Source organism: Lingula anatina, chromosome 6 (assembly GCF_051362555.1).
Source record: "Lingula anatina isolate TDL-2025a chromosome 6, LinAna3.0, whole genome shotgun sequence".
Lineage (NCBI taxonomy): Eukaryota > Metazoa > Brachiopoda > Lingulata > Lingulida > Lingulidae > Lingula > Lingula anatina.
Window position 1 is genome coordinate 15,664,977 of NC_141772.1, and position 12,315 is coordinate 15,677,291.

Here is a 12,315-nt window from a genome sequence, read left to right on the forward strand (position 1 = left end):
TCTTTTTCGTATTCGACAAGCTGGTTAAAAAAAAAGATAAGTACGGCTAAAAATGCGCAGTTTGACCCAAAAGATGCAGACAGTGTGCAGATTAGATTATGTTATATCAAAGAGATACGGAATGATTTACAGTTACAGGATTATCTATGTGGCTTGTCTTTGCCCGCGCCACCTACAGGTATGAAATAAAACTGAAGACATTTTGTTGTAAACACTTGAAAACCCAGCTGGAGCAGTGAAAGCGGTCAAAGCTGTGTCTTCTGTACTAGTATCTAAAAACAGGTTAAGATGAAGATGTGAAGTTTAAAAGAAAGAAGCCGGTAAGAACCTAATTTTTGTGCTTCTTTCTCTCGCTCTCTCTCTCTCTCTCTCTCTCTCTCTCTCACACACACACACACACACACACGCATACTTGTCTATGTGTACCAACCGAGGACATCAGCACAACACCATACAACCGAGGACATCTTATTCCTTGGTTAAATCAAAATAAAAACATTCAATTAAGGGTAAAATCTATTCGAGTATGAATGTTATAAATTAATTTTTTATAAAAACTAATTTTTTGCTGACAAGAATTTTACATTCTAACCGAGGACACACACGGACACACACACGGACAGACACTACACATTACAACCGAGGACATGCATGCATCTACATGTAATAATGATTGTACTTTTAATGCAAAGCAAATTTTATATAGCGTTACTTTGCAGCAATTCACATTTTTATGAAATTCTTTCATATTTAAGGTAAATTCCAAAATAACACCAGAGGTGATGATTAAATGAACAGTTGTACAATATTTAATGCTGGGCTTTGCCACTTTTTTAGAATTGAAGATTATGAGATAAAACATCAATTAATTTAGGAAAAGAAAGGATACTGATGAAATAAAATAAAAGACCAAAGAAATTCGTTTTCAAACATTTTATTTTCATAATGCTTATTTTCTATTTAGCACTCTTTTATTATCATGAATTTTATATTTTGATAACACAAAGTGTCGTCCATTGGATACAGACTTGCACAGTACACAATTTTACAATTGAGGACATCATGCCAGCAGCACCCAAAATTGTGCTTTCTTCCAATTTGATGCAATATTATATAATGCTTAACAGCATAATGATCATCAATTTTTTTATAATAAAATATTGGTATCATGCATATTCAGAAAATGTGACTAGCAAAGGTTTTCAGGTTCATGGAACTCCAAAGTCATACTTTGAAAATGCTAAATGTATACAAGAGAGCACTGTACTGAAATGGGTTTCTTTCCATTTTTAACTTTTTTACATAAAATAATACAGTTTACTGCCATTTCACATGATCAACTAAGAAAATTGTTGAGATGGCAAAAATATCAATATAACAAGTTTAAATGTCCAATTTCCTCCATTCCGAACATTGTGAATGATTGAATCTGACAAACTACAATGATACGAGTTCATTTCCATTTTGGCACTTTTTTTACACAATACAAGATAACAGGTTTACCACCATTTTTATATAATCAACTAGCAATATTGTCAAGACGCAGAAATTGTCAAACAACCCATTTTACATATCTAGTAAATTCAATAATGAGACTGTTTACATGCCTGACAATCAAATCTGAGGAAAACCACTTATATACAAATAAAAGCTGAAGTCCCTCAAAACTCAACCAATCAATCTTATTTTTAAATTTGATTTGTACATTAATAACATTGATCACTCCTGTGAGTTTAATGACAACAGGCCTATCGGTTCTCCCTGAAATGTGCTTACAGTGTTACTTATATGCTGAAAATGGCAGAAAAAAAACAGCATAACTTTTGACAAAAAATGGCCCGGATATGCCGATTTTTGATCTTGACAACCCTTTTACTAATAATCATCAGTTCTGTGAGTTTCATGACAATAGACCTATTGCTTCTCCTTGAACTGTGTTTACAGTGTTGCATGTATGCTGAAAAAAGCAAAAACAACAGCAAATTTTCTGAAAAAAAAAGCAGCCCATTATGAAGATTTTCAAACTTGACCTGCGTTTAACTAATAGTCATCAGTTCTGTGAGTTTCATGAAAATAGACCTATCGGTTCTCTTTAAAATGTTGCATCGCATATAATATTATGCTAAGAAAAGGGAAAAACAGCAACTTTGTAAAATTGGCCAGATCACACTGATTACGTTGATTGCAATTTATATAGCATTCCTTCTGGGAGAGATCGATCCATAGTTAGTACGATAGGATCTGGGAACGGTCCCTTAATCGTTTTTGCCGTGTGCACATCCGAACTGTAGGCCTATATATCAGGACGCGTAATTGTCGGGGCGTCTTTTTTTTCTTTTTTTTATTTCACAAAGCGGTTCTTGCAAATGCGGTGTTTATGAATATGTGTGCTCTGTGTTAGCGACATGGACCGACAGGGGCCCATTCAAAATATAATTTCACTTCAGTTGTTAGATTTAGTATTTATTCTAGCAGCCAGGTGTATAACAAACAGGTCAGATCTACAGGTGAAAAGAAGTGACTGTAGTTCGCAGAGCCATTATGTAATAATAAATGTTTCATAATGTCATAGCCTTCTTCAAACTGTCAGGGGTAGATTAATTCATAGTTAGCTAAGGGGCCCTTTACACTGGACGGCGTCCTTTCTGCGTCCTGTAGTACGGATCCATTTGAGAGTACAAAATTATAATACTTAACTTTCTGACAACTAGCCAATCACCAAATATTCATTTTTTTCAACCAAAGCAATGCTTGTACCTCCTTTCTACGACCACAGTGATGCCAGTTTCTTGGTCGCACAAAGGACGCCGCCCCAGTGTAAAGGGGGTTTACGGACGATCCATTTACCCTTTTCATTTACTCTGAAGTATCGAATAAAAGAACTGATGGAATAAAAGTACTGGGTGGAAAAAATCTCAAAATTTAACAAAAGTACTGATGGAATAAAAGTACTGGGTGGAAAAAAATCTCGAAATTTAATAAAAGTACTGGGTGGAAAAAACCTTTGCACCACTCCCCCCCCCCCCCCCCAAAAAAAAAAAAATGAAATAAATAAATAAAAGTAAAGAAGAAATAGAGAAAGAAAAAAGCTAGCTATTGATCATTGTAAAAAAAAAAAAAATTCACCAGGTAAAATTCACTCAGTATTATAATTTATCTTAATATATATATATATATATTTGCCATGAGTTAAATTTCATAATCGTCAGGGGCCGAAGACCCAGATATGTCGCACCTAAGCCGCCTCCGAGAGCCATACGGAGACGTTATTCATAGTAAATTTATTCTCAGATATAAGGTTCGTTTTGCATACCTGTAAACTCCTAAGGGTTTATCTTACATAGAAATGTGATTTAACATCGTTTAAATCATAAATCGGCATGAAATAATTGACGTTTGAAAACAGGCACAACTTCTTTGCTGTACTTGAAATGACCTCCTTAGCTATAAATATGATCCTATCACCTTGCGACATTGCATCATTCGATCGATGTACATGAGTAGTTGTCACTGTTGAAGGGAAAGCACGTCTATTTATAGGAACTGAAATCAGGTGACGCATGTACTGTTGTGTTCAGAGAGCGACTTCCGCTTGACCTACTTTCCAGTGCTGTTGGTAGAACAGTCGGTAATGAGTTGAGATCTCAATTTTCTTCTCATTATACTTCAATTTAAGAAAATAAAAAGCGTGACTTGTACTTGTGTAATTTCCCACCGGTACAATATGTATTTAATAAACATACCGGGTGGAAGATTTTTGAAAAATTAATAAGCGTACTGGGTGAAAATGGAGCGTACCGGCGGGAAGAAATTTGGAAAATTAATTAACGTACCGGTACGTTTATTTGATACTTCAGAGTAATTCTTGCACCTTCAAAAGATTGTCGGTCCTAAGATCTACCGAGTGAGCCACAAATTCAGACAGTTCTTCTTTATTTAAACCACTCCAAGTCAGTTGTACTAATAAAGAAGCGTGCCGTAATATGTACAGTGCGATGATAGTTATGTAGTTACGTAACGGCTTAGGAGAGCTTAATTTGATAAAAAAAGACCTTTAGTTAAAAAATATGAACTTACTGAATATATAGACATCTGAGATATAACATAAGTTTCAGTTTAGTCTGCCCTTTACAGCACAACCGAGGACGCGGAATTTGGTCCGCCCTTAACAGCACAACCGAGGACGTGTGTGTATAGCCCGATTTCAGACAAAAAGTTGGACAGTATTTCTGATACACTCGTGGCGGGAATTTGGCCCGCGCTATACAGCATAACCGAGGACTGGCTCAGAATAGCGTCAAATTTCACCACCTAACTTGAAATGGGCCCCTGTATGCATTCCACTGCTTATGTCAACCGAGGACGTCCTCGGTTGGAGGTGTGTCCTCGGTTAGTGGGTTTCGGGCGGGTGTGTGTCCTCGGTTAGAATGCGTGCACAAGAGCATTCGAACGCGCTCACACATCTAGTATATTACTAACAGCCTAGTCCTAGTGATAACGCCAGCTATAGTGCTATCTGTATCATGCTCTAGATCTTTAACTGTACATACAAAGACAAGTAGACAGGTCATGGTTTTCCATCCAAAAGCTGGCTGTTAGACGCTATAGCCTTGTTTTTGTGTGATAAATTAGCTGGTAGAAAAAAATGCTGCTGAAAGTTTCAGGTGAGCATCATTTCTGTGCAGTGTGATTTGGTTTATTTGTCTCCCAATGATATATTAATAATGTATATCTTGCTGTTACTTGTATAATGAAATGCATTTATTTACATAATTTTCTGTTAACCTTCAGAGGCTGGGAATCTGCTGATATGTGAAACAGTATAGCATACAGATGTTATAAACACAACAAAAAGAAGATGCCTCCACTCCTGCCAAGAGAGCGCCAGATTTGTACTGACAGCCATGCTAAGGTATAGTTGGGTCAAAACACGGTAATGGGTCAAAAATCTTTAAAATTGTCTGTAAAATGTCCCGTCAGAGACATTTCAAATACCATGTTTGACCCATTACTAGTAGGCCCAGTAGGGGCTCATGTAGAATGGTGATGTACAATGTTAACAGATTGATACACAGGGGCGGATTTAGGCTGTCTTCTGGGTCTTCTGGAAGACGGTCAGATTTTAAAGTTTACATTGACGGGTGTCTAATTTTTTCTGTCGGAAGATGGTCAAAAAAGGAGGATGAATCAACAAAGATAATTTGGAAGACTGTCAGAAAAATTTCTCTGGATCTGCCCCTGATACATTATATGTTATGGCCATAGTTTGAAAAGTTTTAAATCAGTGTGGTTTATTAGTATTTGTATTAAACCTCTGATTATACAGGCGATATTAACCACCATGAACATGCTGAGAAAGGCCTCTTCATTATGTGATGTGATGTTGAAGGTGGAAGAAGAATACTTTCCAGCACACAGAATCGTACTGGCAGCCTGCAGTGACTACTTCTATGCCATGTTCACCAGTGAGGTAGGTGAAAATGTATTGAACAGTTTTAATACCCTGACTAGAATTAACCTTCACTTAGTGGAACATTGAGTCCAAGTTTTAGCATATTTTTATTTTGCTTCATCTTTGGAATCCTGAGTAAAAGGTTGGGAAAATTGTCTGAAAGTTGTACATGACTTAATAGTCCTTTCGTTAAGTTGAATTATTTTCAGTCGTTCAGGGATACTTATGCTACATAAAACCCTAAAAATAAGATGCATGTTGTTATAGTATTTGTTGTGTAATAACTGTCAGATGTTGTGTTGTTGCAGTATTTGTTGTATTATAACATCTTTCAGATGTCTGAAAAAGACAAGAACACAATTGAGCTAGGTGGAATTTCGGCCACTGTCATGGATGTCCTGTTAGATTTTGTCTACACGGAAACAGTCAATGTCACTGTGGAAAATGTCCAGGATCTTTTACCTGCTGCTTGTCTGTTACAACTCACTGGTGAGTATATATGTATCAAAAACATAATACTCAGTGGAAAATATCAGAATATCTTGTGTGTTGTTTGTCTTTTACAGCTACTGGTGATTATAAGGGCAGTACATGTAGTGTTTTATTTAACATTGGGAAATCTTGTGCATCACTTGCCTGGTGATTTCTATTACAACTTGCTGGTGAGTTCATGTATCAGTAACTTTTTTATTTTCCATAAATGTGGATGCCCAGGACATGTTTGCTGCTAATTATCTACTCTACAACTGGTAATTTTAGTTGAGTGAATGTTTTGTGTTCATGTATTAAAGTCTTGTTAGCATTTATTTGAGCATGCATTTTGTGAAGGGTTTCCTTAATTGTTCATTTTGATAATGCGTAACTAGTAATAAGCACAAACAAGGAAAGGAAACAAAAAAATCAAACTGAATAATTTTTTTTACACTTTAACAGATAAAAATGAAGTACTTGCACTTTTATCTTATGGTATTTTCCAGGAGTAAAACAGGCATGTTCCGACTTCCTAGAAAAGCAACTGGACCCTTCCAACTGCCTTGGTATAAGGACGTTTGCTGAGAACCATTCTTGTAAGAATCTCCAGGAAGCAGCAGAGAGTTTCCTGTTTAAGCATTTTGAAGATGTCATAGGGCAGGAAGAGTTTCTGGGACTTGAGGTGGAGGATGTAGAAAAACTCATTGGTAGTGATGAAATTCAGGTAGGATTGAGGAATAAGCAAAAGGAATACTCTAGTCTACTTAAAATGTGACTTTTTTTATCACTTAATGGATGACTAAGTGCATTGTGATTATCTACACCAATATTTGCCAGTGCATGTGAAATAAATGATAACAAATGTTTTGAGTCATGTCATTTGAATGACAATAATGGATAAGAATTAACTAAGTCAAATATAACCTTTGTTGTAAATGCAGGATATACATATATATTTATGATCATAGGAATTATATTTTGCAAAAATTTTAACTTGCAACCATAAGTACAATTTCGATTTGAATATGTTTTATCAGATAGTCGGCTAGTGCTGCATGACATTCTCTAACTGTTACAAATATTAACTAATATTATAATGATCTTATTAAAATCTTTATTTGTCAGTACTGTACTTAGCTAAACTGGGCCTGTCTGAATTTATATGTTGTTTTCTAAATTTTCATGTAAAGACATTGTGTCCTCACAATATTACAGCAAAACCTTGCATGGCCAGTTTTCTGATGCACCATTTTTCAAAAATCAGTTAGACTAGATACTTTCCATCAGCCTTCAGCATACTCTGTATATTTTTATTTTTTTATTCATTTATTGATATTCTGTTATCAATGTAAAGGTGAGCTCAGAAGAGCCAGTGTTTGAAGCAGTGCTGAACTGGGTGAAGCTGGATTTGGAGAAAAGAACAGAAGATCTTCCAAAATTACTCCAGTTGGTGAGACTACCATTACTCAGTGTGAGATACATCACAGATGTAGTGGACAACCAGGTAATATAACAGAATCTGTTGTCATTATTCTAATAACGATCATTTATTTATTTATTTATAGCAAGAAGCTGATTTTTATTTCAAGTTATTGATAATGTTGAAGTTAAAGTAAATAAAAAACTTGCGCTGGTTCAATTTTTTAAAAAAATTTTTATATAGTTTTACATTACATTCAAACCACGTGTGACCAACAAACATGTCACAACTTCACCCCGCATGGAGTCCACACTCCCTCCAACATGGAAAACTACTCACTTCACTCCTTTTTTACCACTAGAGGGACCCACTGCATAGTCACCTCTAACACAATTTAACACAATTGGTCACAACCATACAATATTTGACAGATAAATTGGCAGTTTTTTTCAATGTTGCTGAAAACTTTTCATTTTCTAAGGGAGGTCTGATGATGATACACATTTCTGATGAATCTTTTTTCAGAACCTTATCAAAGACAGAACCCCTTAACCGCCCTGACTGCAGCTCTGATAATGATATACATTTTAACAGTTGTCATACCTTTTTTCAGACCCTGATTAAAGTCAAAACCCCTAACCTCCCGACTGCATCCCTGATAATGATATATTCATTTGAACAAGAGTCATACCAGTTTTCAGACCCTTAACAAAGTCAATAGTCCTATAATAATACCCGTTTCTAGAGCCTGATCAAAGCCAAAACCTCTAAACCTCTGTGATTACCGGCCTGATAATGTAATACAATTTATCAATTGTCATATCATAATACTTGTTTCCAGAGTCTTATCAAAGCCAGCCATGCCTGCAGAGACCTGGTGGATGAAGCTAAAACTTTTCACCTCCGACCAGACCTCAGGAGTCAGCTGCATGGGGCACGTACAAAACCCAGAACAGGTAGACAGGAAACATGTACAACTGGGTGACATGGAAAATAATACTAATAATAAAGTTAAATAAATTTCTAAAGCATGAAATGATTTGTACAAGAAATGGTGCATTTTCAGACATAGTGGACATATTAATATAATATAAAGATTTATATTTTCAAGTCACACAACAAAAATACACTAATACTGTAACTCAGTGATATTTTCAAAGAACTTTACATTAAAGGACAAAGTTGGGTGAAGACAGGGATACCAATTCTTAAAATAAAAATATGTGTGAAATATTGGGCCTGGTTGAAAAAAAGTTGGTGTTCTCTTGCTAGTCAAGTGAAGCTGCAGACATTTCCATAAAATTTGAAGTCTCATAAAAGTAAAGAATACTGATAACCACTAATTATTGCGCTGGTTCATATCACCTCGATGTTTTAAAGTCTAAAAATTCTATGGGAGACTGTTTCATAATTTCAGGCTCCGTAGAGGTACTAGTGGTGGTTGGAGGCTTTGGTGCCATGCAAAACCCAGTAGATTCTGCTGAGATGTTTGATCCCAAGAGTAATGAATGGGAGTCACTGCCTGTAAGTTGTGACAAGTAAATGTTTTATCCTGTTAAAGAGGTGGTTCCAAAGAATGCTAGTGTACCACAAAAGCCAGGGATTCTGTCACAGCTAAACTTATGAAAAGAAATCTGCATTTTCGTCAGTTTTGTTTAAATTATATTAATATTTTAACTTTTCTTGGACAAAAGTAGATATACTCAACAGGGTACCCATTGCCTTCATATTTTCCATCTTAATTGGTTGGAAATTACTCCAAAGAATATGTGAAGAAGTATGGCATAAGGATCATGCTTGTAACCATTAACTGAACTAATTGATATTCATGCATATGGATGCCATACTAGTTTGTAACACAGTGGTTGGTAAGTATTAGAAAATTGTTGAGAACTTGACAGATTTGTAAGTTGATTTTTTTCACAATAGAATCCCTTATAGAGTTCTTTTATCCAAATTTGAATGTTATAATTTAAGTGTCTTACAAAGAGGAGACGATATGTCACTGCTGCTGCAGTTGGACCTAGACTTTACGTGATTGGTGGATATGATGGCCAATCACGGCTCAGTTTAGTGGAGTGCTTGGACATCAGTCAAGACAAGCCTGCCTGGCATGCTGTGGCCCCCATGCACCATCGTAGAGGACTGGCTGGAGGATGTGTATATCAAGGTACTAAATAGTTTGTATTCAATAAAGTAGAATTTAGAAGTTGTCCTTGTATTTTCTTTAACGGACAATAAGTTTATTTGATTCAACAGTGTAGTGTAAAGAACAGATGTTGTTTTTTTTTTTGTTTTTTTTGTTTTTTTTTTTTTTTTGTTTTTTTGTCAAGCATGGCACATAAAGTTTACTATCAGTATCTTTTACAGTCCTGAATATTTTGCACTTTTTAATATGTTGATACATACTTTTTTTAATCATTCTGTTTTTGTTTAAAATGTGATATGGTATAATTTCCATTTTGCATGACGTTTTTGTAATGGCAGGGAATGAGTATTTGAACCCACATCATTATACAAACTTTGTCTTTTGCATAATATTTTTTCGTATGTAGGGTTTGATGTCACAAATGGATTCAGTCGTCTAGATCGAGTGCCAAAACTTTAACATAAACCTGTACTAATATCATTTAGCATTGAGATAACTGACCCAATTATCACAATTTCCAGCCAACAGAAGTTGTTGTCAATGTATATCTTTGTTGATACTTGCAGACATGATATTTGTGTGTGGAGGCTTTGACGGCACCAACAGACACACCAGTCTTGAGCGCTATGACCCCCGTATTGACCAATGGACACTGCTGGGCAGTATGTTACTAGGGCGTGAGGGGGCAGGACTTGTAGTGGCCAGTGACCATATATACTGCCTTGGTGGCTATGATGGTGTGAATCTCTTGAATTCTGTGGAAAAGTACGACCCTCGGACTAATCAGTGGGCGAGTGTGGCTCCTCTTGCTACTAGCAGATCAGGTACAGTACAGGTTGTGTTAAGATTGTTTTTTGATTAATTTTTTGTACCGTTTGGTATTTGAAATAATGTCCTTTGGAATGTAAATCACTGCTTAATTCATTTAAGACTGAGACACACTTATTATATTATCTTAAACTAATATTTATTGACCTCTCAGTTGTGTCATAATAACAAAATACCACACTGGTCTCTTAACATAACTGAATATTTCAGGCGCAGGGGTGGCTGTACTAAATGACACGATATTTGTTTGCGGTGGTTACGATGGGAACACGCATTTGTCTTCAGTAGAGACGTACAACGTGCGTACGTGCCAGTGGTCGTCCATCAGCAGTATGACGTCTCCCAGGTGCTATGTTGGAGCATGTGTGTTACGAGGAAAGTTATATGTTGTTGCAGGGTTAGTATGATAATGTTTTTGCTATTTTGATTTAGTGATTTGATGTCTGAATAATGTTTTAATTTTGGTGTTTTGTTTGCCCTAATGTGTATGAATTTAAGTGATGTATGGTAAAGACTCAGTTTTAACAATGGACTTAAATTATCAATTTTTAAATAGATCATTTTTAGTATTATATTATAAAAAATATATTTCTGTATAGTGTTTGTTATTTTACTACACCTTTTAACTTTGTTTCTACCCCACAATAGGCATGTTCTAATTTTATGAATTTATGACTAAAGAAAAAACAGTATCTGAAGAATTAACAATTTCTTCGTTGAAAAGATTGAGTCATTGCCATACATCATCATATTGAAGATTTCCTTCACCAAACTAGCACATGGCTTAAAATGCAGTACCGGTATGTTGATCTTGAACAGTGGGCACTCACAGAGCCAGATTTTATCTAAACAAATGGCTGCATTTTTACATTTGGTTCAGTTAAGTCTGTCTCAAGCCTTAAAATCATGTTAATATCTATTTATTCACTTCAAGAAGCAACAAAGCTGTGTCCAATATGTGTACCTAACATCTCTCTCTATCAGATATGATGGCCACACTCTACTCAAGAACATGGAGTACTATGACCCTATTGCTGACCAGTGGATAGTCACGGAGTCCACCATGGAGGTCAAGAGGTGCGACTCAGGGGTGGCTGTGGTCAAGGGGATATGAGAGAACAAAGAACAACTGGTCACTTGATAAAGTGACCACAATTAGGTTAAATGTCTCATAATCATCGTCACCACCTCCCCAGGAAGGAGAGATCGCTAACACAGATTGTAATGATCAGGTGTCTAACTATTTGTTTTGTATGTAATGCACATAATTGTAAAGTCTACTGAACATATATATATATATATATATATATATATATATATATATATATATATATATATATATATATATATATAGTTCAGTCTAAAAATATATATAGTAGTTATATATATATATATATATCATAGTTAATTACCCCCTTACAGCTTTTAGTAGGCGGGACAGACGCTTAACCCGGCCAAGCTGACAGTGATCTAGTGAGACTCCCCACAGGGATAGATCGATCTAAAAATCTATGGAAATGGGGTGTAAGTCGTATCCCACTAGTTTCAGCAATAGAGCAATTGGGGATATTATTAAATATTTTTCCATTATCAAATTGAATATTATTCATCTTTGGACTTGTTATTCTTGATTTAAAGTAGTAGTTTTCTGAGGCTTACAAGGTACTAGTAAGAGCTACCAGTATGTTGAAAAACTTAAGTCACAGATTAACCAGACAAGTAATTGGTATTGTGTGGTCAAAGAAGCATATAATTTTAGGTAAAACTCTAAAGGCATTGGTCCCAAATTTTGAATTTTCATTATCAATTATATATATATATATATATATATATATATATATATATATATATATATATATATATATATATATATAACAAGATAAAGTAAATACATAAATATCTGATGAAGCTTAATGTCTAATCTAAATGAATTAAAGGTTTTTCAGACTTTTCAGGCTGAAAAAAGTCCCATCATTAATCTTCCACCGTTTTCAT

General features: G+C 35.3%; 1 protein-coding gene across 1 annotated transcript; it reads left to right on the forward strand.

Annotated features, from left to right (window-relative positions):
- The first annotated feature begins 165 nt into the window (after window positions 1-165).
- On the forward strand, window positions 166-11,619 carry LOC106151704 (kelch-like protein 12). The gene is made up of 12 exons (XM_013525086.3): window positions 166-320; window positions 4,792-4,912; window positions 5,327-5,470; window positions 5,788-5,941; window positions 6,430-6,647; window positions 7,278-7,427; window positions 8,185-8,299; window positions 8,761-8,867; window positions 9,321-9,513; window positions 10,059-10,316; window positions 10,531-10,717; window positions 11,305-11,619. The coding sequence occupies exons 2-12, from the start codon at window positions 4,859-4,861 to the stop codon at window positions 11,432-11,434; spliced, it is 1,710 nt and encodes a 569-aa protein (XP_013380540.2). The 5' UTR covers window positions 166-320; window positions 4,792-4,858; the 3' UTR covers window positions 11,435-11,619.
- Window positions 11,620-12,315: the final 696 nt, after the last annotated feature.

Coding starts and splice junctions, on each gene's coding strand:
- LOC106151704 (XM_013525086.3), top strand. CDS start 4,859: ATGCCTCCACTCCTGCCAAGAGAGCGCCAGATTTGTACTGACAGCCAT. Junction 4,913..5,326: donor GTACTGACAGCCATGCTAAG/GTATAGTTGGGT, acceptor CTGATTATACAG/GCGATATTAACCACCATGAA. Junction 7,428..8,184: donor CAGATGTAGTGGACAACCAG/GTAATATAACAG, acceptor ACTTGTTTCCAG/AGTCTTATCAAAGCCAGCCA.